The following is a 27,349-nucleotide window of genomic DNA, read 5'->3' as shown; positions in this document are numbered from 1 at the left end:
ACCAAAGGGTAAATATGTTGTATTAACATGAATCCTAATGACAAACACACTGCAGTTATAAGCACATTGAAGATACACAGAACAGTCGATATAGTCTGAACATAGATACAAAATAAGTTATACTTGCTTTGTTTTCCATCACAGTAGGAGTGTAGCAGAGAGCTACTGCAACAGTGGGCATAGGGCAAGCCAGGGGGAGACCACAGAGGAGATAGAGGGCACTGAGAATGATGGAAATTTTGCCAAGGACACCAGAGTCCTTGGAACTCTAGAGAACAAGGTCCCAGTCCTTTCAAGATGGCCTTCTGTGAATTAGCATGAAGTCCTGCTTTGTAAAAGCCTGGGGCTGAATTTGAGCTGGGATGCTTTAGGCTAATGAACGGGAGGCTGAGCAGGAATAGGCACAGACAACATCTAGCAGTCCAGCCCACTCTCCTGATGGCTTGGCTGGTCTTCTGTGATGTTGTGAACACGAGGCGCAGGCCAGAAGGCACAGTTTGCTTCTACAAGGTGACAGATGGTCAGATTGTTGGCCCATCAAAGGCTGGTGAACCTCCCTCCCTCCCTTGCCTGGATGCTTTGGAAGGCTGTGTGAGGGGCTGTGTGTTCAGACTGTCCTGTGCTTTGTCACCACGTAGCAACACTGGGATCTTTCATCCATCACAGAACTGGGACAGAGGGGTGTCTCAAGTTCTGGATTTGAATCTTCTCTTCTTGGGACTTCCCGGAGTTTGGGAAGGTACCCTAAACTACTCTGAGTCTTTGGCTCTTCACCTGAAAAATGCAGTAACAGGAGGGAAGCAAACTTGCCTAGGGCATTCATGAAGGCCACAGGGACTAATACATAGAAAGTGCCTAACCCTGCTCTTGCCACACAGGAATGGCTTGGTATGTATAAAGAAACTGAGTATCCAGAGATACCACGCTGGGGGTGGGGGACAAACCCATGAACCACCAATCCAATGTCCTGTTGAAGAAGACCACAGGGTATCTTCCTTGTGCTTTCCTACCAAATTTTTCTTTTTTCTTTTCCTGTTTGTGAGTCTTTGACCCAAAGTGGCAGGCAGAATTCAAGGTCCATGTTTACTGAGGAAGACAGAGAGTCTTGGGTTGAGAAAAACACAGAGAACATAGGCCAGTGTCTTTTCAAGTGTGGGGTGCAGTGCCCTATGGAGGTTTCTCAGATTGGTCCTCCTCTTTCAGCTTCTCCTTTCCCTCACAGCTCCCAGGCCCTGAGTCAATTTCTACTTAGGAAGCCCCAGAGGGAAAAAAAATAAAAGCATAGAAAATAAAGCAAATTTTCTATTCCATGAAAAAGCCTTTTCCATCTGCTCGGAGCCTAGATGTGGAGGCACTGGGGGTAGAGTGGGTGGGCCATCTGTGTTAACTGCCTCATGTCTGTGGGGGAATGGAAGATGGAGGGAATGTTTGGACACAGGCCTATATCCTAAGACAGAGGAGGGAAAGCTGCCCTTCTACCAACCCTGGGAACTTGGAGAGGTGCTCAGACAAAGGTGAACCCTTCTCATTTATAGTGTGACTGTCAAGTTGTGTGTGTGTGTGTGTGTGTGTGTGTGTGTGTGTGTGTGTGTGGTCTACATGTCTATCCTCTCTTTTGATACTGTCTGTCTGAGGTTACCTGGCTCTCTCATTCTGATACTTTCCTCTTAGATGGAGGGAGGAGGTGGGCAGGTAGCTCACTGGGCAGCTCATGCCCCTCTAGCTTGACTTTGATAAGGTGGTTGGCCAGGGCAAACTCCTCGTCATCCAACATGCCATCCTTGTCAATGTCGGCTAGCTTCCAGATCTTGCCCAGCACGCTGTTGGGCAACTTGGAGCGCACCATCTCCTTCTTGGCGTTGGCACCTGTGATCTTGCCATCCACTGGGGATAAGGTGTAGAAGATCTCATCATACATAGGCTTGTCCCGCGCCACCACCCACTCGGCATCATCGATGCCCTCCCCAGCTCCCTCTCCATAGCCGTGCCCGAAGGGGCCTTGTAAGGTTCCCTCAAATGCTCCGCCCTTCACCATCTGGACAGGCCGTTGGGTCTCTTCCTGGCGCACCAGCACCATGAGCTGGGCAATGTCATGAGCCAGCATATCATCAACCACTTCCAGCAGCTTGCTCTTCAGTGGCTGGAATTTGCTGAAGTCCTGGGCCTGCAGCTGGTCCTGAGAAGAGAAAGGAAAAGGATGAAGTAGAATACAGTGGAAGGAGATGCTCATATCACGGAAGGTGCCTCCTATTAACGATAGAATCCTTGCCCAATTATCTTTCTAGTGAAAGCAACGGGCTGTGTGAGGGGACGGGAGCAAGGACCTGATGGGCTAAGGATAGGTCTTTTATGAAGGAACAGAATAAGAGCTGGAGCTGGGGAACAAAGAAAACTAGTGTTGGTTTTGTTTATTGTCATCTCTTTAAATATTGTTACAAACTGGAACTCAGACGTTTCTTCCAAAGTTAGTTTTGGCTGTTAATTGGTGAACCTTGAAGGCAGTAGTCCTCTGGGATGGAGTCTTGCTCCCTAACTACTGTTCTTGGTGCTCTTAGAGGTTGGGAAGTCATACACTAGTCACAGTTAGTGAGAGGGCCAGAGTGACCGGGGTGGGAAACCAAGGCAACTAAAACCGTAACAAAAGCCAAAGGTCGTTCCTAACCTTATAGTTCTCAACCAGGAATTTCCTGGATATCAAAAGACTGACCTAGGCACAGGCATGTATGTAGACTATATGAAAGCTGTCTCTTTTGCCTTCACATGTCCACCCACCTACATCAAAAAAGAAAGATGCTCTAGTTTGAAAATCTTTGCAGTCTCAAAAGACCCTCAACCTAGAACATCCAACTCTCCTTGCTTCTAGAACAGTGGTTCTCAACCTTCCTAATGAACCTTTAATACATTTCCTCATGTTGTGCTGATCCCCCCATCATAAAATTATTTTTGTTTCTATTCAAAACTATAATTTTGCTACTGTTATGAATCATAAGGTAAATACCTGTTTTCTAATGGCCTTGGGCAACCTCTGTGAAATTGCAAAGGGGTCGTGACCCACAGGTTGAGAACAACTGTTCTAGAAGACCATAGATGCCCACTGCTGCCCTGGTCTGGCCACAGCAATCTCATTATGTGGGGAAGAAGGCCACTAAACATGGATGGGCACTGACGAAGATTTAAAGGCTATTTACAGCTACAATTCAGAGGCAAGTGCTGGCAGGAAGCTTCTTGCCTCCTCTCAATGGCTGGGCCAAAGAGGATTCTGTGGGGAGCAGAGCAAGACTCTAGGTTAAGGGCCTTGCAGGAAAGATATTTCACTGGGTTCTCAGCAGTTGTGTACAAGAACCGTTGAAGGCCCTGTTTATGGATGCCAGGAAAGCTCTGCATGTATCTAGCTTCTAATGGCATGGCGGCTTCTTGCTTGGGTTCCGGGCTTTTCTATGTGATGCTTATGTGAATGCTTTGCTGCAAAAATACTAAGGACCTCAGCTGACAAAAGGCAGGTGAAAATGCTCTCTCTGAGAATGACTTTGGAGAAGACCACATCCCCCGCCCCCAAACACACAATCCCAAGTGGTAGCCTTAGGTTCAAGGGCTTGCAACATACCCAAAAACATGCTGTGGGCCACAGGCTGTTCCCAGGGAATTCTGGGATATGTTGAACATGTGGCCTTCACTAGGTAAGGTCTTCAGTGTCATCAAACACAGCTCTGTGCCTTTGGGGACAACTGGGCTGTTTCTCTCCAGCCTTTGCTATGGCATTTGCTGTGAGTGATTGTGACTTATGACTCTGGCTTCTCCCAGGAGCTCTGTGAGCTCCTTCATTTTCTGGCAGCCAGCTAGTAAGATGCCGTCTCCCAACCGTAGGGACCCTGACCCTCATTACCTGCATCCTCTTCAGGTTGGGGAAGTCTCCAGGGGAGATCTGGTGTTCTCGCTCAATCCGGCCATAGATCTCAGCCAGGTTGTTCACCAGTTCTTTCTTTTTGGTGTCCTTCCCAAACACTGAGGGCATCTCCTTCTTCAAGGAGCTGATGATGTAGGCGTGGACCTGACAAAGAGGAAGAGGACAACCTCAGGAGGAGCCTGAACTGGCCCTTCCAGCCCTTCCTCCTGACCCTGCTTCTGAAACTACTTCTTTCGTTCCTCACAGTCACGTGCTAGTACGGTGAGACTATGGAGAGGGAAGGTCACAGCGGAGGGGGTGAGAGCACTGCTGTCGTAGACACCGACAGTGGCAGCTTCTGAACACTAAGGTGTCTGGCACGGTGACGAGGGTTTTCATGTTCTGTTCCTCTTCCTCTTCCACCAGCCCATTCATTTTGTGAATGTAGAAAACAACACAGAAACTATCAAACCTTAGCCCTCCCAGGAATCACTGAGGTGGACATGGAGCCAAGCTCCAACCTGGCCATCTAATTCAGAGCCAGCAACCATAACCACCCACACTCTCCTACCGAAAGGACCTCAGTTCTGGCAATTGAGCTCTACTTTCGAACCTGTTCACGGTGTACTTACTTGGCGGCAGCCTTACCTTGGCCAGCCGGGCTCTCTTGATGAGATCGTTGAGCTTTCGAAGAGCAGCATTACGGGGTAGACTCTGAATGTCTCTGAACAAGTCTTGCTCTTCAGCTTCAAAGAGCTTCCGGTTGTCGGGAATGAGGAGTGGGTGGGACCAGAAGGAGCCAATGTAGACCCGGATCACCTCGGGGGTGTTCACGATCTTCCCCAGGGACCACATGAGGGCTCCGTATACTCGCATCAGCTGCTGGGTCTCGATCTGGTCAGCTTTGTTCAACACTACGCGCATCTTGTCCTCATGGTTCTTGAGAGCCTTGATGACTTCTGAGAACTCATCGGAGATGTCCAGCTTGTGGGCGTCGAAGAGTAGGATAATTCGGTCCACCCGCTCAGCAAACCATTCGAGGACCGCAGCAAAATCATACCCTGTGGTGGAGTGACAGTCAGTGAGAGGAGCTTTGGGGCATGGAAGTAGAGTGAAGGGTCCAATGTAAGATAACACACACAGTCTTGGAAACTGTCTCTGGGTTCACATGCTGGCTCCTCCCATTTGACTGTTGGACCTTGAGCAAATTACTGTGGTCTCTCTCTCTCTTTGTGTGTGTATGTGTATGTGTCTGTGTGCATGTGCATGTGTGTGTGTGTTTGCAGTCATAGGAATCAAACACAGGGCCTCATGCATGGTATCCAATTGTTCTTCCACTGAGTTAGATCCCCAGGGCTCCTTACCACTTTCCATCTATAAAATGACCATTAGGAAGTATTTGGCTTGTAGAATGATGGAGATGCTCAGGAATTGCTGGGCTCTATTATGAGCATTGCTATTCCCATAAAGGGTGGCCACAATCCATTTATCTTATTTATTAAAGTTAGGGGTCAGGGATCCTGATGGGAAAAGAACTCTGGACAGTATTTTCATGCTGATATTTTGAGATTGGCTCCTACTGTCTTGCAGTATCCCACGTTGGCCTTGAACTTTCTCAATAGGGCAAATTTAGCCTTGAACTTGAGATCCTCCTGCCTTAGTCTCCAGAGTGCTGAGGTTCCTGGTGTGTCTTGTCATGACCCGCTTGGACACTTGTTTTGAATTGGAATAGATTTAGAAATTCTTCACAAGGCACAAGCCAAAAAAAAACAGAAGATACAGGCTACGGATGCATGTTCAGACCATGCCCATTTCTGGTTGGGAAGAAGTCTTGAGTTCTTGGTACGGATTCAAGTGATTTATTCTCCTATAGTTCACAAGATCACTTCCTTCCTCAACTGCTGCAGCCCCACCCAAATTCCCAACTCCGATTCTGTATGAGAGTCCTTCCTGAGGATGTGACCGGGCCTCTGGCACCTGGTTATCCAGTACTAAGCTACTTCAAATCCAGCTGGTTCCAGGAACTCTAGGAATTCCCATTCTGCTCAGTTCTAAGCAACTGCGGGTCTGGGAGAAGGAGAAATTATCCTGGTTTGATTATGCCGTGGTCTCCAAAAGACTCATCCTGGGGGCTTGACTGTCAACTGGTGGGCTTTTGGGAAGTGAATGGATCATGAGGGCTCTGAGATAACTACTGGATTAACTCCTTGGTGGATTCGTAATACTAAGGGCATTATTGGGAGACAGGAGCTATGTGGAGGAATGGGTCACTGAGGTGGGTAAGAGACCCAGACTTTAATTCCAAGCTCTTCTTTTCCTGCTTTCTGGCCCTAAAGGGTTAGCAGTGTTGCTCTGCCATGCTCCAATACCTTGATGTTCCATTCTTACCAAAGCACAGAAACAGTGAAACCAGGAGACCATGGACCATGAGACAGACCTGGCCGTTCCTTTTTTTAGGTTATTAGCCTTAGATGCTTGTTACAGTGGTGAAAAGCCAACCACAGAGGGAGAGGTTATCCCTGGAACTATGATGGTTGCCCAGAAAGCTGTAGGCATCTACCTGTCTCAGCTTCCTCAGTGCCAGAATTATAAGTATAAGGGGACACAAGTGCTTCTAAGTCTAGCTTTTTATTATATGGGTTGTGGGACTCAAATTGAGGACCTCATGTTTGTATGACAAACACTTTACAAACTGAGCTAAATCTCCCTAACAATGGGTACCCATTATCCTCATGTAATTAAGGAACTCTCCCCACAGCCAACCTGAACAAACCTGCTTTATGCTTCTCCATCTCTCCGATACCAAGGGCACACAGGGCAGGCACCCCATCAGCATATGCTGCACACAGTTGACATAGAGTCCTGTTCTGCCTTTTACATCCATGAAGCCCTGAACAGGTCACTTCTGGACCATTAGTTTTCCAGTTTCTAAATTCGGACCCACCAACGCTTTGACCACAGGGTTGTGGAGATCAAATCTAAGACGAATGGCTGACACCACTTACTTATGACCTTGCCCAATTGCCCAGCCCCTTCCTAAAGAACTCCTCAGTGTGTTCCCACAGGATGGAGCTTACTCAACACGTCTGTGTCTCCACAGGATCACTGGCCTGGGTAGGTTCCCTGTGGTTTCTGCTTAGTTTATTAACTTGATATGCTAGAAAATTGAATCCCCTTGCTCATCCTTGGTTTCTGCATCTGGTATGGATGATTCTTTTAAACTTCCTTTCTTGGTTTACATTTCTCTGCTTCCAGGGCCAGAGGTGTGAGGACCGAGAGTGCAGAAACATGGAGATAAGACCCAAAGAGAGAGAAACACTGGGGGCTGCTGCCATGGGGGCCCTAGGCATGCTAAAGGAAGCCTGCTGGGGCCTGCTGATGAACTGATGGCTTCCAGGAACCTTTCCCATGATGCAATAAGCACAGAGGCCTCCTATATTAATCCTTTTGCAAACTCTGAAAACTCTGGTAAGCTGCTATCGCAGTGAGGAGCCTCCTCTGAGGAGTTTGGTGGGGAAGACTGAAGCCCTGGCTCTGTAGGCTCCTCTGAGGCCTACCCTCCCAGCTCCTGGCTACTCCAGGGCTCCTGGCTACTCCAGGGCCTGTGTGACCTCAAGGATGTAGGTTAAGTTGCTTCCATAGCCCGGACTTATATGTATGCCCAGAAATGAAGGCATAGGAAAGGCAAAGACTGGGCCCAGTCAGGAGAGGTGCACGGGGCTACCTTTGCCATTTGTCTTCTGAATGTCCTTCTGCAAGTCTGACTGTCTTTGACTTGGCTGTAAAAATGTGAGTAGTTACAACCGGGGCGATGCAGAGCCCATGGTGTAGCCATGGAAAGTATACCTGACAGCAGGGGGAGAGAGCTTACTCTGAATGGGGACTGCAAAATATGTACTGCATGCCCAAGGTGACCACTGGATGGCCATATCCCTTATCTCAGGAATGGCTCTGAGACTCGTAGTAACCATGCCTGAATACATGCAATGGCCCACGGCGGTCTCTGAATCATACATAGATCAGTGAGTGGAGAGACAGAATGCAGAAGTTGTCCTTCCTGGATTCTTTCTGGAATGTCTGCTGGCACCCAGGGATCAAGTGGATAGGCTCCAGGCCAGCATCTGGGAAGCCTTCCGTCGATCTGTAGTCCCCACCCTCAGGCTCCAGGGGCCGGGAAGAAAGCATTTCTAATTAATGCCAGGCAGGAGGAAATCAATGAGACAAACCTAATGAAGCAGGGCCATTCCTTAATCACCCAGCATTTCCCTCTCGCTGTCTGACATACAGTGTGTCCTTTCTTTGCATTTTCAGTTTCAAAACCGGCCTCACTGGATCCTTACTGCTCCCCAGAGCGAACAGGATGCTGGTGACGGCCACATAGCATAGCCCGTGAAAAGCTGTTAACGTCTAGAGATGTTTTTAAGAAGAGAGAGATACTGAGGCATGCAGTACCAAGAGTGGGGGAAGGGCTCCGCTGACAATGGGGAGCAATACCGCAGACCCGTCACAGGCCTCCAGATGGCCCCAGTAAGGCAGCAAGACCTTTGGAGGGCGCCAGGACTCAGCTGCATATGAATACCCACACATATATGGGTTTACCAGCTGGTCATCTGAGGAACCCCAGGATCCCTGAAGTGCTCAGGGATAGGCTGGGGATGTAGGCTCTAAGGAATGACACACACCCTCAAAGTCTCAAGAGGGAACCTGGAGTTGAGAAGCTAATTCCCCATTCCTCCCTGGTCTTCCCAACCAGTTATGATAACGTGCCAAAAGCCAAGGGCTGGGACTCGGGAGACCAGGGCTTCCATGTCAATTGTGCCACCTGCCCTGAGCCTGCTGAGCCCTTGGACCAAGCATCTCTATCTGTGTGAAGTCTGGGATGAGAGCATGAAACCCTGAGGGTGACCTTCCAGAGTGGAACTGGTACAGGGATTCAGTCTGAGACACCGTCGGGAAGCGTGGCTTCCAGGTGAAAAGGTACGAAGCCTTCCAGATCCCTCTAAGCTCCCCCATTACTGCATCCGTGCTCCTTCCCAGTAAGGAACCAGGGCCAGCCACATCCTGCCCCTTCCAGGAACAGCTTTCTGCCTGCCTTCCTGCTGACTCCAGAGCCTTTTCTTCCAGACCTGAGTGCTAGCCCCAAAACATCATGCACTTGGTTTCTCTATAGACATACACCCCAGCCCCCACGACTTCCCAAGCCTGGACGGAAGGCTACCTGGAAGCAACACCATACTTTGTTTGACATTAGGCTGGAGCAGAAGGCCCACCCCTACGATGCCCGGAGGGGCAGCTTCCTTTTCAGGCGTGCCAGGAGTTGGGCAGTCTAGAGCGAGGTCTTTGTGCTGACTTGACTCCAGCCCTTGTGCTGAGCCACAAGCCCTGAGCCGGCAGTGGTGTGGTGAGGGGGCTTAATTTCAGGCTCTGCAAACTAGAGCCCTTCAGCTAGAGCCTTCATGCAAGGCTTGGTCAGCAAGAATATCTGAGGAGGCCTGGCCCACCTGGGCTTGAGGAAGGTAGGAAGTACCAAATATACTTTGGCCAACAGCAGGGGTGAAGGAAGTCTGGGCAGTCAACTTTAGATCTGTGCATTATACACTTGTGTTATGCGTGGGTGTCAGGAAGTATACAGGCATGCATGTGGGGGAGGGGAAGCTATGGGTATATGTGTGAAGAATGTGTGAGTAACAGGGTTTAGAGTGGGATGAACTGAGACTCTGGCTTTATGGTAACCATGGAGAAGGATGGGAGAGGCTATGTACCCAGGAGATGTTCCTGATTCAAGTCCCACTACCATCGCCGCCTCCACCACCTGGATGGCTGGGGTATCTGATATCCTCCCTGACTCTGGTCTTCTCAGGGTGCTGAAGTCAGCATTACTGCAGGCTGGTGGCTGCCCCACCCAGTTCCTGTTTGTCTCGGAGGCTGCTTTTGCCAGCAGCTCCATCATCAGGGACTCAGGACCACAGAGAACACCCTGGCATAGTCACTGTTTTGCTCAGAGACGAGAAGAGCCTGGCATCTTATCAGTTTTCAGAGGGAGAGTATGAAATATAGCCAGGAACACTAGTGCCCAGTATGTGCAGAGCAGCCACTGAGGTTTGAAGACAAAGGCAAGGCGGGAGAGAATGTAGAGGGAGGGCAGGGATGGAGGAAGACAGGTGTCCCTGGAAACGAGGCTGCTTTATGTATCTGCACAGGCACTAACACAAGGGTGACGGATCACAGAGCCAACACTAGGGTCGTGTAACATGTAGCTCTGGATAGCAGCGAAGGAGGGAAAAGAGCCCATCATGATCCAGTCCCAGAACTAATGTCTGTGGACCTTATAGGAAAGCCCTAAGATGCATTTCCCTGTGACCTCCGGGGCTTTGTCTGTTCACAGCCCTGAACTACTAGTGTAGTGCTCTTGGGCCCCTATAGGCCATCCTTTCCAGACCTTCTTGCAAGCCAGGCTGTGCTGGCCTAGCAGGTGCGTGGGAGGTCCTCTCCCCTCCCCTGCAGCCGGAAGTATGACCTCTCCCAGTGTTCTGGAGCAAGCTGAAGATTACTCTGTGAGCCTGTCAATCCCTTGAGGCCTAGACTCAGATGCAGGGTGAGTGCAGACTGACTACCCCTCATTCTATGAGAGCCCAGAGTTAGGGATCAAGGGACCAGGCTTCCTGGACCCTGTCACAAGTCACCAATTACAGGAACTAGGGATCTGTGAGGAGGAACCTGGGAGGCAGGGAGGTACCCTCAAATGCTTCCTTCCTCTCTTGCTTCCCAGGTTTAACCTCCCAGGACAGAGGGAGTTTTTGCTCAGACACTTCATGGCACTCCACTTCCCAACACTGTTTTAAAATGGGGGTTCTAGGAAGGTCTGTCCACCTAGAGAAGGTTATTTCCCAGAGGGCCTTGCCAGCAGCCTCTCCGACTGTTTGCGCTCACACACTGCCATGATGTGAGCCCAATGATCCGAGCAGAGGAAGCAGGACAGCTCAAAGGCGGATGAGAGAGAAGCCTTCTCGGGGGTCAAAAGCCTGAACTGCTAACTCTCAAGGGTCTACATTCATGGGTTGTATAGACAGTTACTCCATGACACTGAAGTGTGGGAGTGAGAAGCCACACCCTTGAGGAATGGCTTCTTGGGCCCTGCTGTGGTGAGAAGACAGATGGATAGACCTTTGTCAGTTAGGAGTCACGGGAGCACACATGGCAAGGCATGTGTCACCTAAGGTCAACACTCAGAGAGCCCTGCCCACTTCCCAGAGAAAAGAGCCAGTCTAAGGCTGACCCTTCCCGGAGGCTGAGTTTTGAGTGCTAACTTGGCCCCAGTCCAGGCTGCCAGCATCAGGGTTTGGGGAAAGTACATCTCGTCTAATTTTGTCGGTAAAGATACAAAGCATAGTACAGAAAGGATAGGGCAGCTGGATGCTAGGGCACAAACCTATAATCCCAGTACTTAAGAAGTAGAGACAGGAAGATCAGGGGTTCAAGGCCAGCCCTGGCTACATAAGACTCTATCTCAAAAAATGAGAATTCCAAAGCTGAAAGGACCATAGGATACCTAGAGGCAGAGGGCAGCTATGGCAGGCGAGGCCAGGAGTGGGAGGCTAGAGCTAATGGCTGCCCGGAACGTCACTTGTCACTTACCTCGGCTGATCCTCTGCTTCTCCCCAGAGAGGATCCCCGGTGTGTCGATCACACTGATACTTTCAAGCACGGCGTTGGGCAGCTGGGCACACACAAACCTGCACAGTTGGTGAGAAGAAAGCTGCACTAAGCCATGGAGGCACCCCTGGCTCAGCCTCAGGGTTCAATCACATGACATTCCCATGGGCTGCAGGGTCCTGAGCCCCATGATGTGGGCCTGTTAGGTATGATAGCTGACCCCGGGAGTGAGTTACGGTTTTCTTGCAACTTGCCACATCCAGTTTCGGAGTACTTTGTGCCCAGGGTGCTTAGTAAAATGTTGCCTGGCCAATAGGGCTACTCCATAGTGATATTCTATCCCCCATGTGTGTCCAAAGCCTTGGCTTAATGCTTGTGGCCTCAAGTCATTAATGATTCCTGGCCAGCCTGGGAAACCTTTACTTAGCTTGACTGGCTTCTGATGGTCAACCAACATTCTATCTCCACTGCACAGTGTTCTCAAATCTGGAGGTCTGCATATAGTTGGGGTATGGGAACCCCCCTCCGACTTGCTGCTTGGTAGATATCTCTGTGAATTCTGCATGTGTTTTTATCTGCAAGCCTACATGAGACCAAGCTGAAAGAAACTGCAGTATACCTGGAGATCGGTTCTTTGAGGGATTTCCAAGGTGATCCTGAGGCAGTCTGGGCTCATACTCTAAACCCTTGATGTCAAGATACCCATGAAATACCATTTTTTATCCTTGCCCCTGGTGGAAGCAAAGATGCTATCTGTACAGCAATGGAAAACCAGGGTACAGAGGGGCCAGCACCTCGAAGTCAGAGAAGACTTTGTTAGAACCCAGGCAGAAAGATGGCTTTGAGGGAGGGCTTCCTGGGGGAGGTAGCATTAAGGCTGGCCTTGAGAGAGGCCATGCCTCCCACGAGTGTGTTATCTGGGCATTAAAGGGCTAGCTCAGCCAGACGGTGCTCTAGGATGGCTATCTAGCCTTCTTCAAGAGGGACAGGGACACGTGCGGACAACGTGTGAGACAGATTCTTCTTGGCACAGGGAAGGTGACTGGGAATCTAGACCAAGACAGATGAATGGTCACCACTGGCAGACCCTAGGTGGCCTTATCAGTCACTGTCTTAGTGGTGAGTACACAGTACCCCACCCCCATGCCCCATGCTCTCATTAGAGAGCTCTACACAGAGCCGGTTTCTTTCATCCCTCTCTGCTTGTGTTCTTTCTCTTCAGTTTCCTCTTCCTGGAATGCTCTCTGTTCGCCCATTCAGGGTCATCCCACCCATTACTTCGTGCCCATGTCAAGTGCCAGCTTTTCCACAGAGCCCCTTGGGACTACTCTCCCCTACTGGGAGGCATCTTCCAGCATATCCTGGTGGACTAGACTCAGTCCTTTTTTTGCTGGGCTCACCCAAGCTGCTGCCTCTAAGGCCTAGAGTCTCAGACTCTGCCACTGGCACTGTGCCTGGGGGATGAGGCAGCCCTAAAGACAGCTACCCTGCTTTCTTCCCTCCAACCTTGCTTCACCGGAGCAGCACTGTACAGGTGCCTGTGGCCACAAACCACGAAGCAGGACCTCACCTGGGTCTGCTTCTCCAGGCTAAACACTTTAATCATCAAAAGCACAGATTGAAAGAGAGAAGGCAGGCACTTTAGAGGCGCTGGCTCCTGTGTCCTTCCCCCTGCCTTCAAACAGCAGCTTCTCATATATGCTCTTTATAAATGGCTTTCAGAACCTTTTAGTTTATATTCTTCTATGGTTTAAAAAAAGAAAGCAGTACAGCGAGACAGGTAAGGAAACAGTGTCTCCCCTCACCCTTCTCCTCAATTTCTAGTGTGAAATTCACACAAGTACTCTCTCTATACGCGTTTCCTCTCTCAGGTTTCCTTTATACATTTGCAGGAAGAGAGCAGGGCCCAGAGTTTTTGCAGTTTGCATTTTGTCATCTTATGGATGAAGACAGCAATACTGAAGAAGTTTGTGTGTTGTTACATAGACACACACACACACACACACACACACACACACACACACACACACTTCCTTGGTTTCAAAAAGTCTAATCATAGAGTTAGTGGGACCTGCTGGGTTTGGTTAATGACATAAAGGCACTCCTCTGTCAGGAATGTGCTGGCTACTATGGTAATTACACAAATCTGTTATCACAACTGACCACATGCCATTACATATAGATACTATTATCACTGTAAGCAGTTATCCTGAAGGAAGGCTAACCTCGAGCCTTGCCTTCCATCTCTTGATGACTGACTCTGTGTACCCCCCCTCCCCGTTCTTCTCCCCCCTCACCTGGAAGCCAGCTCCTCTTTGACTCAGAAGAACGAGGCTGCTTAGGTGACTCACAGTCACTCAGTCACTCACTGCAAACCGAGGCATGCAAAATGGAGTGCATCGTGTCTCCCTCCCCAGATATCTCAGTCACACCTCCTGATTCATCTTTTATATCACCTTCCCTCAACACACCACTCTTTGGTGTTTAGCATCCCATGTGCCTCTCTTCGCTGTTCCCTGGATCTGGCCTTTCTTACTCAGCCCCAGGTAGTAGGAACTGCTGGTCTCAAGGACCCCAACCCAATGCACCTCAGTAATGACCACTGCAGTCCAGTTTTGCTGAGTCAACCTTGTTTTCTAGGAAGCCACACCCACCTCCTGAGGCCCCTCCCGCACCAGACCAACTCCCCAGTGGTTTTTCTTGTCCCCCTGGCCCTGTTTTGGAAACATGTCCTGCCAGTTGGCATTCTACACTGTTTACCAGGCCACCTGTCCCTTCTTGTCTCGAAGTATTACAAGTCATATGTCACTATAGGAAAGTTTACAGGACAAAAGACACCGAAAGTGTCTCTGGATAATGAGCCTCAATTTCTAAAGATGAATATGACACCAAGAGGTACCTATTTCTCTCACTGAATAATTAGGAAATCAGGTTAAAGATTTTTGTTTAATTTAAATATGTGTTGACATGTGTGTCTATGTTGGGGTATGTGTCCATGAATACAGTGCCTATGGAGGGCAGAAGGCAGTGCTGGATCCCCTACAGTGAGCAGCCAGAGGTAGGTGCTATGAAGAGAACTCAGGCCTTCTGCTCTTAACTACCCTATAATACACCCAAGCAGAGTGAGGCACAGAGAAGGGTGGTAACTCATCCAAGAGCCACAGTTCAAGGCGGGATGTGGTTCCAGGACTGTCTGAAGCCAAAGCCCATACTTTATACTCTCATTTGAAAGATCTCCAATGAGAAAAGTAACCTTGAAATTGAGCTCAATGTACATGTAAACTGGATTAGTCATTTTAACAAGGGGACCTGTCCGCATTCTAGTTGAGTACAGTTATAATATGAAGGCCAGACTAGCTTGTCCAGCACTCTCTAGAGCAACAGTTCTCAACCTGTGGATCACGACCCCTTTGGGAGTAAAACCACCCTTTCACAGGGATTGCCTAAGACCATCAGATGACAGACAGACATTTGCATTATAATTCATAACATCGTAAAATTACAGTTATGAAGTAGCAACAAAAATAATTTTATGGTTGCTGTCACCACAGCATGAGGAACTGCATTAAAGGGTCGCAGCATCAGGAAGGTTGAGAGACACTGTGTAGGGCTTTGCCAACTCAAAGCCTCATGATGAACTTGGTATTTTCAGTCCTGAACTTGTCCTGGGGGAAGGGAGATGACCTTTCAAGAGCACACAGGAGCTTAAGAGAACTATTGCTCAAACTCAAGGCCTCTTCTTTAAGACCAGTGTTCTTCCCAAGTAGAATAGTTAGGAACAAGAAGGAACCTTCTATTGCTTCCTTCTGCTTGGACAAATAATCCAGGTATGATGTAAGCAAATGTTGGGAAACATTTAACTTTCCTTTAATGCTTTCATTAGAGTAGGGCAGGGTAGGTCCATTTGGTCCAGGACTGTCAAATCCTTCCTTGCTCTTTCATCAGGTGGTATCAGCCCAGCATTCACTGTTGTCAAGTCCCATACCATGAAAACTGACTCAGTTACACTCAGGCACCAGTCAAGAAGCTGGTACAGAAAAGACACAGGGTCTCCCAGGACTACACCCTCTCCTTTTACCCTTGTGACCCCAAAAGAAGCCAAGCAACCACCCAGCAGTACACACCCCCACTCCACCCCACCCTGACTCACCTGTTCAGGAAGGCGTTGCCAAAGGCGTTGAGCTTTCTGAAGGGTTTCTTTGGATCCACCACCAAGGCATTCCCGGGAATGATCCCCTCCACATCTCCCTGCATCACTGCTATGAAGGAATCAGTGGTCGGCTCAGGCCCAATCCTCATGCCTGGAAAATCCTGTTCCAGCAGGTACCTGCAGGAAGGAGTGAGTGGAGTCACGTAGGTTTGGTGCTCGCTCGGAGAGGGCCCTTGTTTATCTACTACACAGCTGGTCATACTTGGGTCATGGGAGAAGGGCAGCCCCAGAGCGACCACTGCGCAGAGGAAGTAGGCTTTTAGCTGGACTTCACATACTCTGCATTCTTGGTCCTTTCTCTGCTCCGACTCAGGAGCGGGTGAGGGAAAGCAAGGTTTGGGCCATGAAGTAACCCGTGGATGAAGCTGATTCCTAATGCCAATATTGCAGGCTTCACAAATCAAAGCAACCAGCTGAAATTGCCATACACAGTTGTGTAATTAGACAATCCCAGGGCCCTTCTGGCTTCTTAGACATTGTTCGTTATATACGTGTGTGTATGTGTGTGTGTGTGTATATATGTATATGTATGTATGTATATATATACACACACACACATACACACACGTATATATGATATAATGAAACAGCAGCATGAAAGAAACTATGAAAAATGAATCCCAACTGACCTTAGAGTTTGTTTCCTGTGTTGTCCTTATTCTTTGCATTCTGGAGCCTTCTAGAAATATTCCATGTATGCATGTGCTATAGACTTTGTGCTTAGGCACACTTACATACAGATGACTGGAGGTTTATCTATTGTGTGTGTTCTACTTTTATTTAGTGTGTGTGTGTGTGTATGCACATGTACATGTTGTCATGTGTCACTGCCTATGTGAAAATCAGAGGATATTTTAATGAGTTGGCTCTCTCCTTCCACTATGAGTCCTGGGGATTGAACTCAAGCCATCAGGCTAGATAGCCAGAGTCCTTACCCACTGAGCCTCCTCACTGGCCCTAACTAAAGTTTGTAAGCAGTTTCCACCTTCCTCCACCTACCCAACTGATGCAAGCTTCTAGCATGAGACTATATTCAAGACATCTTGTGTTGTACTTGCACAAGGCACGCTCTCTCCCTTGCGTCCTCAGGCATCATCAGGCAGTTCTATCACCAATATTTCAGTTCACGGGGAGGTTGTTGGGTTAAGATTTTAACCATGCTTTTTTAAAAGTGTTTTTTTTTCTAAACTCTGTGCCTTTAGTGGAGTGAATCAAAATTTACCTTTTATCTACGAATGCTTTTCTATTGCACCTGACACCTGCATGTGCGCATGCACACACACACATCCTGCCCCCAGCTTGAGGCTTAGTAACCACAGAAGATGCTGTACAGCCAGTGGGTAGGAATTTACATACTCTGCAGGGGTTATGCAGATAATAGCCATGCAGGGGTTTCGTTTTATGCTCAACACATCTGAGAAACAGCAATCCAGACTTACTTTACCCTTGTTGATAACTATGTAGAATTCCATTGTATCAATTATTACATTTTTTTAGTGAAATTCCTATTGGTATCTGGTAGCAGTTTCTATGGTCTAGAAGGGAGGGAAATGGTGGCACAGGAATTGACACATTATCTCAGTGAAAGAAGGGAAGGAGGGGAAGAGTGGTTGCCTATTTTTATGGGGTGGTTTTTAACACGCTCACTTTCTACTTCCGGTACCTGATTCTGCTCATGCCGGGCCCCAGGCAGGCCTCTTCCCTGCTCTGAACCTCATGGTCTGTCCCACTAGGAGACTGGCCAATGGGATCTTCAGAATTTCTTCTGTTCCCTGGCTACTGTGCCAGGAGTGGACTTCTGAATGGTACCACCTGCAACCATTTATTTTCATCCCTGATGATGGCACTCCTGAGGGAGCAGGAGGATGGTTGCTTCCGAAACTCTGACAGTGTCATGGCATGACTATACTTCTCTGCTCTTCTCGGCTGGGCAGAGAGAACTCAAGGCCACCTGCCTCCCCAACTCTGTTGCCCCTTGTAGAGGCAAAGAGAAAGGGAGCATGCGTAGCCAGGGAGTAGTCACTAAGGATGATGGAGAACAGAGCCCTTTAGGATTCTTGGACAAGTTTGAACACAGTGTGTTTCAGGGGGTGGGGGGTGGCTAGACTGAAAAACAGTGCATGGAGCTACCCTTGGATAGGACTGGGCAGACAGAGGACAGTCCCGGAGCATCTGTGCTGGGCACTAAAGGATGCTGCCTGAGAAACGCAAACCTACAGAGGGAGGGCTCAGGAACAATGAGAACCACAGAGGCCCAGCTTCCTGGTCCTTAGTACTTGAGGAGTATCAGCAGATGGATTCGGGCCTCTACTCTGATGTTTCTAACCTTCTTGGTCAAGACCTTAGTAGTGCTACTCTTTATAAGGTTCCCAGATGATTCAAACACACAGCCAGGGCATTATAGTGGTCTCTGTATCAACCCTGTCATTTTCTTAATAATAACTGCTAACATATAACAGCAATTCTGAGTGTCACATTTTATTCAGAACGTCTGGTTATACTGTCTTCTGTTCCCCACAGTGGCACTTGAGGTAGGCTCCGAGGAAGCTGAGAAGGGTTATGTGACTTTCTCAAGTACTAGGGCTGGAACCCATGCCCCCACCCCCAGCAGGGAGACATTGCTGCTGCTCTTCTCCCATCTTTGATTCCTCTAAGAAATCACCTCCCAGAAAGCTCACCAAGGCCCAGGCAAAGTCCAGTCTCCCTGGCTCAAGTTTGAGCTCCTTGCCATCCGTTGCCTCTCTAGGGTGGGCAGGATCCAAGGAGACCTACTGGGTTTCCTCTGGGTCCCCAGCAGGCTAGCTGTGCCTTCAGGAAACTATCCCATGTTGCCTGGGTGGGGTTGCTATGGACCTGGTCCCCAAGGAGCCCGTGGAGCAGCTGCAGTAGCCTCAACCCCAGAGGAAGCTGTTGATCTGCTCAGAGACTAATGACAGCAGCAGTGTGGGGGAGCCTTTGAAGTCGTGGGTTGCCTTGGGGATCCCCTCTAACCTCTACTATTCCAGTCTAGCAACTGGGAGTATCAAGGAGGGATTTCTTCCAGTCAGAACATCCTTTTGAGAGCCTGTGGTGGAGCTGCGATCAGAGAAAAACAAAGCCACACATAGGACTGTGCTTTCCGCTCTCTTGGTGAACCTTTCCCTTGAGAACTTCCTGAGTGAGACAGGACCCCGGGCTTTCTATGACGAGTATGCCCTTTAGAGGGTACCTATTGTAAACACCGTGGCTTCAGTACCTCCCTCCACCACACAGGGCATCCTAGTTCAGGCTTACTTCTTGCCTGTAATATGCCAGACATTGTTCTAACTGTTCTATGGTCATCTCGTCTAATATTCATATCCAGTGGGCTGTTAGCATGATGATCCCCTCTGTCAAATGCCACCTAGGACAGTGGTTCTCAGCCTTCCTAAGGCTGTGACCCTTTAATTCATGTTGTGTATGACACCGTTCATGTTGGAGTGTCCTCCCAACCATAAAATTAGTTTTGTTGCTACTTCATAACTGTAATGTTGCTGCTGTTATGAACTGCAATGCAAATATCTGTGTTTTCCGATGGTCTTAGGTGACCAAGGGTTGCTCAACTCCCAAAGGGGTCATGACCCACAGGTTGAGAACTGCTGGCCTTGGGAGTAAATCTACCTTGTAGACTGTTGTGGAAGTTAGATGAGTTACATGTGTTACTTATTCAACTGGTACCCTTTACAGAGCATCTTTTCTTATTTTAAAGGGGAAGAGACCAAAGTTAATTTGCCCCATGTGCACATCAGTTACAGATAGCCTAGGATTTGAGCCTGGCATTTGGATTTAACACCAATGCCTCTCATGACCATAGCCACTGTCTCCTCTCACGACCTAAGCCTTCTCCTGGAAATGCATCCACCTCTGGGGACAGGCCAACAATGATGCCCTGCATCCCCACATGGAACTAGAAGCAAAACGTGATATAAGCTCCAAAAGTATATCGTTTGGCAAGAAGCTGGTTAGAGCCAGGGCCTGGGACCCACAAACTTGGGAATACATGTCTCCAGAAACTCAGCCCCTGGCTGTTCACTCAGCCTCAGTGACTGCAGGTATATATGTATATGCATATGTATATGTGTATGATCTATATGCATATGCTCTTGCTATCAGATGGCAGGAGCAGGTCTTGACCCTGTGGTTTTCAAAAGGACACCGAGAAACAGTAAGGCCGGATTCCCTGTGAGAATCTTTGTGCTGATTTGGGTCAGTCGATGTCGGCTGCTCCATGTCCTAATGCAGACCCATCGAGGAGGTGTAGCAGAGTGTGGATGGGACAGCTGAACTAGAGGGATGGAAAGAACCATTCTGAGGCAGCCTCAAAAATGCCCAGAATGAATGAGGCCACAGCGGCAATGAGCTAATGTTCTTTAGAAGGCGTCTCAGATTCCAGCTCTGGAAGACATGCTGTACTCAGCAGATGAACAAAGGGTGACACTGCCCAGCCTAACAGGTCAGCTCCCTGGGGAGTTGTGGAGCCACTGCCTGAGGTGGCCGGCCAAAGGGTTCTGGGTTGGTCTGCTGGCTTCTTACACTCACAGGACCCATAACTTGCTGACCTCGTAATGAGTCTGGGGAAACCCAGAGACTAAGGAGGCTAAGAGCATGCCCAGAGGCTACAGTCAGGCCAAGCAGGGAACTGGACGGGATAAATTCTCAGAGACATTTGGGTATGGCTTGTGGCACCGGGTGCCCCACAAACAAAGCCACCACTGTGTCCAGAAAGGAAAATCTATTGAGAAATCTCATGCACTACTTCTTTACAGGGTGTGGGACAGATCGCCTCTGTTGCTGGGCAAAAACATTCCCACAGCTGTGTAAAAAAAGAAAAGTTAATTCAAGCCTGGGTGGGACCAGCTGAGATGGGGACGCATGAAATAAGAAGGGACAGAACCCTCCTTAGATTGTACTTATGCTTATGCTTTGAACTTCTGCCCACATAATCCACCTTACCAGTGCCATGACATGACAACATTAACTCAGTTTTGCAACAGGGTCAGGTGAAAAATACCATGTTCAAGTTCAGGGTCAAATTTGAGGTCCCAAACAACACTGAAAAGATCTTGGTGTCTCCCCTCCCTTGCCATCCAATGCAAAATAAATAAAGGCTAAACCATAAAATATGTGTGGGGAAATTCAACACAAATCTGACTTTTCCCCATGAGGGTGATTTTTCTTCATATGCTTCTTAAGTAGAAATTATTTCATAACATTTTCCTCATTTTTTATGCCCTGCTTAGTTGGCAATCTAAGCATGTGGTCTGCTTTGCTGATGACCTAAGTATGCAGGGCATGGCATAGAGCCCAAGAGTCTCATCCGGGCTTGTCTTTCAGGCACCCAACTCCCCAGCAAGGAGGCCCAGGCTCTGAGCAGCTACTGGATTCAACCACAGACAGGGAAGAAACTACAAAGGCTGAGGACCTGTGAATATTGCTGCTGGAGGCTCTGGGTTAGGTGTCCCAAATCATCTGAAGAATCTTGTTCTCTTGAGTGACTTAGGGACCCACACAACTCTACCACCAACATGATCCTGAACAAGTTGCTCAAAAGAACACTGGGACCAGCAAGATGGCTCAGTGGGTAAAGGCACCTGCTGCCAAGCCTGGCAGCCTAAGTTTGATCTCTAGCATGGTGGAAAGAGAGAATCGACTCTGGCAAATTGTCCTCTGACCTTCACTTGCCGGACATACACATACATCCAAGCAGGCAAGCATGGACACACTAAATAAATACCTAAGTCACTGAACATGTTAAAGGAATGGCTCTACCTCCCTGGCTGATAAAACAGGGAAATACCTGGTTTCTAACTATGACAGCTAAAAAGTTCAACAGTTCGAGGTAATACACAAGAGTTTTGAGAAAGCAAGGCCTGTAGCAGACTTTTCCCACAATGACAGAAACGATAATTAGAGAAAATGAACCCTTCAGGGTTGCCTGCAGGTACTTGGCACATTCCCACCTTGTCTCTAAACACAGTTCAGATGTGTCCTTCGTGAAGCCTTAACGGATTCATCCCCCACCTCACCCACAAACCACACACATTCTTCCTTCTCCTGTAACAGCAGATCTCACAGCTCTTCCCCTGCAGGTAGTCTAAGCGCATTCAGAAAGCACAGTGGGTCTTTGTGATATGCAACTATATCTTTGAGCATTTCAGCCATGGATCCTTCTACTTTAAAATAAAGCCAGGATAACTCTTGCCCTATTAGCCTGACTTAGTTTTAGGGAGAGAGTAACATACACACAGAGACACAAAGTAGGTGGAAGACTGTATGTAGATGGATGCTAGGTTAAGAAGTCAGCTTCATGCCCCAGGAAATGGTCATGGAACAGTTTAGAGCTGGGATTGGATGGTTTTAGCATTCATTCCCTTGCAGGCTCCACCCTTGCAGCCTGCCCATCTGGGACACTAGTTACTCCAGCATCATGTTCCTCTTCTGCCCTTCTGTAGTATAGACAGGCAGCATGCCCTTCACCAAACTAGAAGGCTGCCCCCTACCTCCTGAGGGTCATCCTCAGCTAGATGGGTGGGTATTGATAACCTCCCACCCCATTGGTACCTGGAACTAAATGGCCTAGAATTGGTTCTGAACTCTCCTGTTCCCACGAAGCAGTTGCTAGGATTCATATGGTATGGATAAGGAAACAAGATCAGAGAGAAATGAGGGTGTAACCTCCCTTATCCTTCTTTGTTAGCCTCTTGGCTAAAGAATAGGGGAGCCAGGTTCTACTGACATAGCCTGGGTTAAGACCTTTGTCCCACAGCCAATGGGAGTGGTATGCAAACCTTTCTCCACTGTTGTCTCTGCTGACTTCCAGATGCCTGGATTCAAGGTGATTCCTCATCTGGACCCGAGGCAGGCAGATACGGTTCCTCTAGTCTGAAGATTTATGCTCCCTTCAGTAACCAATGAGCCTTGGATAAAAGCAACTGCACATTTACCCAGCTCCACTTTGAACACAACAGACTAGGACAATAAAAGAACATCCTTTGACTCCCGATATCAGAGCCCTGAAGTGGTGAAGGTACTGTTGCAGGCAGAGTAAGTCTACAGAGGAGTGGATTTCCCCAGGATGGTGAACTCTCTGCCTTTGGTTTCCATGAAAATCATCTTTCATGAGATAATCATACACTGAGGGCCAAGGTAAGGTGTGTGTCCCCATCCCTATCTGTCCCTGGAAATGATAACAGATGGAGCAAACACAGGAAACACTACATCAATCACCCTTGGTGGAGGCTGCAGAGTCCTTGAAGAAATGTGAAACAGTTGAAACAGCTAAGTTGGCTTCACTCTGGTACACCTAGCATCCCAGTGGCCCAAGGCTTATTACAGAAGAGGCTCAAGTTCAACCTAGACATTATAGCAGGGGCTCTGAACCTCAGACCTCTCCTCTCCAGTCCAAGCAAAGTTCAAGGATACCATAATAACAGTTAGTACCTGGGCTAGTTCCTGCCTACCTCTACTTCCTCTCTCCTGTCTGCCAGCAGACAGAGAAGGCCCAGAAAATAAGTAGCAAGAAAGGGTAGCCAGGAATCCAACAGGTCCGGAGAAGGAGGAGCTTAAAGCTTAAAGCTTCATGCCAGCAAGAGAAACAGCAGAGGCGGAAGGAGACCGCCAGGGACACAGAGCTACTGTGCTCCAGAAAGGCAGACTGTGTTGGAGGGAGCAGCCCACAGACCAATTTATTGTTTATTTTATTACTCTGGGTTGCTGGGCCTTAGGCCAGGGAAGTTATTTCAGGCAGAGATCATAGCACGTCAATTAGTTATTACAAGAATGTCCTTTCTGTGTGTTCCTCCGGAGACAAGCAATAGATTTCATGGCAAACACCGCAGAGCTGAAAGCAGATGGACACTCAGGAGACATAAAGCCAATAATGAGGGACTCAAGGGGCAAGTCCTGGAGGGGAGAGGTTCTTCCAGGCTCAGGCCTCAGACAGAGATGGGAAGGCTCCTGAGAGCCAGACCAGGGTGCACACACTCAGGGCAAAGTGGTAGTTGTGCGTACTACCATGTTGGGAGCCAACTGCGGAATTCGACTCAATAGAGAAACACTCTTTTTTTAAATTAAATATTTATGAAGAATGCTGCATACCCTTTGGCCTCCCCCCCCCCCCAGGATTCTTGTAATCTCTAAAATAAACCAAGACCAATCTGTGGAGAATATGCTATTCAGGGTAATCTTTTTTCTTTTCTTTTTTTTTTTTTTTTTTTTTTTTTTTGGTTTTTCGAGACAGGGTTTCTCTGTAGCCCTGGCTGTCCTGGAACTCACTTTGTAGACCAGGCTGGCCTCAAACTCAGAAATCCGCCTGCCTCTGCCTCCCAAGGGCTGGGATTAAAGGCATGCGCCACCACACCCAGCTATTCAGGGTAATCTTGCAACAGCAAACAAATCAAGAGCAACATGTAAAGTAGCAGCTAATTAAGGAATACACCACATCTATCTGAAGTGAAATATTATATAGCTGATGAAAATGATGGTTAGGTGAGGCATAGTCATACTATAACCATAACTAAAAAACTCTCGCTTACGAAATTACACTCATGGTATGCGCTCAACAGAGTGTAAGACAGCCGTAAGTCCCGAAAAGGTAAACATATTTTAAATGTTTTTGTTTTGTTTTGTTTTCCTGAGTTATAGGTTATGGACAGTTTCGTTTCTTTTTCAAGTTTATTCTATTCTTCGCTTTCTAATAATAATTGAAACTGTTGGATTTAGTGAGAAGAGAGAAAAATGTGCAGTTTGGTTGGGGAAAACCCCTGACGGTTGACTCGCTCCACTCTTGCCCTCTCTCTAGAGGGGAAACGGCTTTGGGTGCACGAGCTAAATTCAGTTATTGTTATGAGGAGGAAGGGGGCCCCTTGAACTAGGAGGATAAGAAGGAAGAGGGATCTGCCTCCCTCAGATAAGGGATAATGTGGGGCATCTCACTCTTCCACTTTCTTGGATCTAGTAACAGCCTGTGGTGACTTAGGCAAAATCCAGAGGGTATCCCACACAGAGGCACTTAAACTTTCTAGTGTTCGGGGGACCCTGCTCTTAAAACACATTTGCTTTTCTTCCCTCCCATTTTGCAAGATGGCTGCTGGGAACTCCCCAGAGCTTAGTCCCTGGACATGCTCAGGTCCAGAAGCTACCAAAGTGCCTTTACTGCGGGAAGGAGATGGTCCAGTAGCTTAATGTCCTCAGGGTCATGACCAAGGATGATCAGAGGGCCAGGGAAGGCGGTGCGAAGCCAAGAACAGTTTGCAGATTGCCCACACTTCCCATGAGGCATAAACCCAAAAGGGTGGAGAACAGCGATACAAAGGAACTTGTGTGCACAACCCAGGTATCTCTGAAGCACATTTGGCACCAATTGGTGTTTAATAAAATTAAGGGTTGACTTTGAATCCAAGATTCTCCCTCTGTGTTCCCAGTTAAATCCATTCAACACTACAGGTAAACATAGGGTATCCGTGGAGTTTTCTAAAGAGAGTGCTACAGCTTTCTTTTTTTTTTTTTTAAAAGAAAAGTGATTTAGATTTTTAAAAACAAGGTGAAAAAAAAACCCACAATGGATTTATGTCTCATGTTTAAAATATATTAGAGTTAATAAGCCACAACCCCCAGGTCCCCACTTCAGAAATCATTTGACCTTGCAAAGCTGCAGGTCAAGTTGACAGCCCAAGACTGTCCACTCCACAAAGACAAATGATTTGGTGCTCTGCTCAGACAGGACAGGTTAGCATGGTACACACACGGCTCCCAGAAGCTTAGCGCGGGAGACACGAGAAACTGAAAAATGAGTCACCAGGTTGTCAACTCTGCTGCTCTCCTTGACAAGCAAAGCACGTGGCTCTGTAGATCATGATGCCAATCCAGAAATATGAGGACTGCTGCTTTAAAGCCCTCTGCAGATGGGTGCCCTTGACTCTGGGAGGATACGGCACCTGTAAGAGTGTGACCTCTTAGCCCAAAGGGCCATAAGCAGCCTCCAACCTTTGGAATATGTGTACCCCTCAACCTTTGAAAAGGGCAGCCTGGCTTTGCAGTCTGTATGCAGTAAAGATTGAGAGAGGCCTGTTCTTCAGAGCTATTGGATTTTTCTGACTTTCTCTCTGAATGCTTGCAGCCCCCAAAATCTATCATTCAACGGAATGGAAGACTCCCTGTTAAAGTTACAGGCACGTAGCTAACATTTTTCACAGGCACCGAGGGCTGCTTCCATCTTGTGCAGCTCTAAACCATCACGTATCCTCCCATCACCTCTGCTATCTCACCTGCAAAGTCAAGGGCCAGATGAGGCATCTTAGTATCTCCTCTACTTCTGTAAGCTGCTTTATTATTATTATTATTATTATTATTATTATTATTATTATTATTATTATTGAACTATTAAGTTCAAAGAAGAAACTTATTAAAAGTATTCTGCTTCTCTAAGAGACAGCCCTAAAAGCACTGTCAGAGAGAAGGAAAAACGGTAAAAGAATAAATGACCCCAGGGTCTCCAGTTCACCCCCATCCCCAGGCCCGCGACCATGAGAACAACTCGGCTGCAAAGGTAAGGCTCCCCGGGATAATCCCAAGCCCTTCACGAGATAAGAGATTCTAGTCAAAAGGAGGGTTACGGTATCCCCACCTTCATTAGGAGTCTGGTTCCTTCTGTGCCTCAGTTTCAGTGCCCAGATCAGACAACAGGGATGACTCTTAATAAAATGACCAGGGCTAAGAACTGAGGAGGGACATCATATAGGAATCAATGGGGGACTCGGTAGTAGGATCAACTTTTGAGGCCTCCCACAGGGATTTCTTCAGAGCCCTTAATGGAAGACTTTCCACGTCACCCGGAAGGCTCAGCACCCAGATGAGGCTCACCTGATGAAGGTGGTCTTGCCGGTAGAGTACTGGCCCACCAACAGGACCATGGGCTTGTTGTCGAAATCAGCATCTTCCAGGGCGGGCGAGTGGAACTCGTGGAAGCGGTAATACTCTTCCAGAGGCAGCAGCTTGGTCTTGTAGAGTTTTTTGAGTCCATCGCTCACCGTCTGGAAGACCTCAGGGTCCTTCTTGCGGCGATCATCGTTACCCAGCCAACTGAACATTGTGACAGCTGGGAGGAAGCTCCCGGGAGTGGCACCCGCCTAGCTCGAACAACGCCGCCACTACTGCCTTACCAGAGCTCGGGGCTCAGACGCACCATGGCCCGGGCTGCCCCAGCTGCTGGATTCAGTCCAGTCCCAGGTTCATCCACAGCCCGGTTGGAGAGAAGGATGCTGTGGATTGTGTCAAGAGAACTGCAACCTTGGAAATTAAAGACAAACCTGCCGGGAAGCCGAAGCCTGAGTTCCAGGTCTCCCCAGATAGATGACTAAAGGATGCTCGAGCTCCGCTACTGCGGAGCCCAGGCTGCGCCGGGTAGGCAGCGGCTCACACAGCTCCGCATCCGCAGCAGCATCCCGCCGCCCCCGGCGCGCGTTTAAATGCCAGACGTGCAGGAAGTCCCCGAGAACTGGCAAAACCCGGCCAGCTCCACGGTCAGGGCGACGCGAAGCCAAGGAGGGCGCCGCCATGTCTATGGGCAGGCGCTCTGCGGCCGCGCG

The 27,349-nt window shown here is 48.5% G+C and overlaps 1 protein-coding gene across 1 annotated transcript; it reads right to left on the bottom strand.

The window, feature by feature from the left end:
• On the bottom strand, positions 1–27,253 carry Ehd3 (EH-domain containing 3). Its single transcript, NM_020578.3, has 6 exons — positions 26,625–27,253; positions 15,687–15,863; positions 11,519–11,616; positions 4,532–4,944; positions 3,884–4,048; positions 1–2,176 (listed from the first exon to the last, which is right to left on the bottom strand). Exons 1-6 carry the CDS (start codon positions 26,849–26,851, stop codon positions 1,649–1,651), a joined length of 1,608 nt encoding a protein of 535 aa, NP_065603.2. The 5' UTR covers positions 26,852–27,253; the 3' UTR covers positions 1–1,648.
• Between the last annotated feature and the right edge of the window lie 96 nt (positions 27,254–27,349).

This window comes from Mus musculus, chromosome 17, assembly GCF_000001635.26.
Source record: "Mus musculus strain C57BL/6J chromosome 17, GRCm38.p6 C57BL/6J".
Classification (NCBI taxonomy): domain Eukaryota; kingdom Metazoa; phylum Chordata; class Mammalia; order Rodentia; family Muridae; genus Mus; species Mus musculus.
The sequence above is the reverse complement of the archived record's forward strand: the minus strand, read 5'-3'. Positions and strand labels throughout refer to the sequence as shown.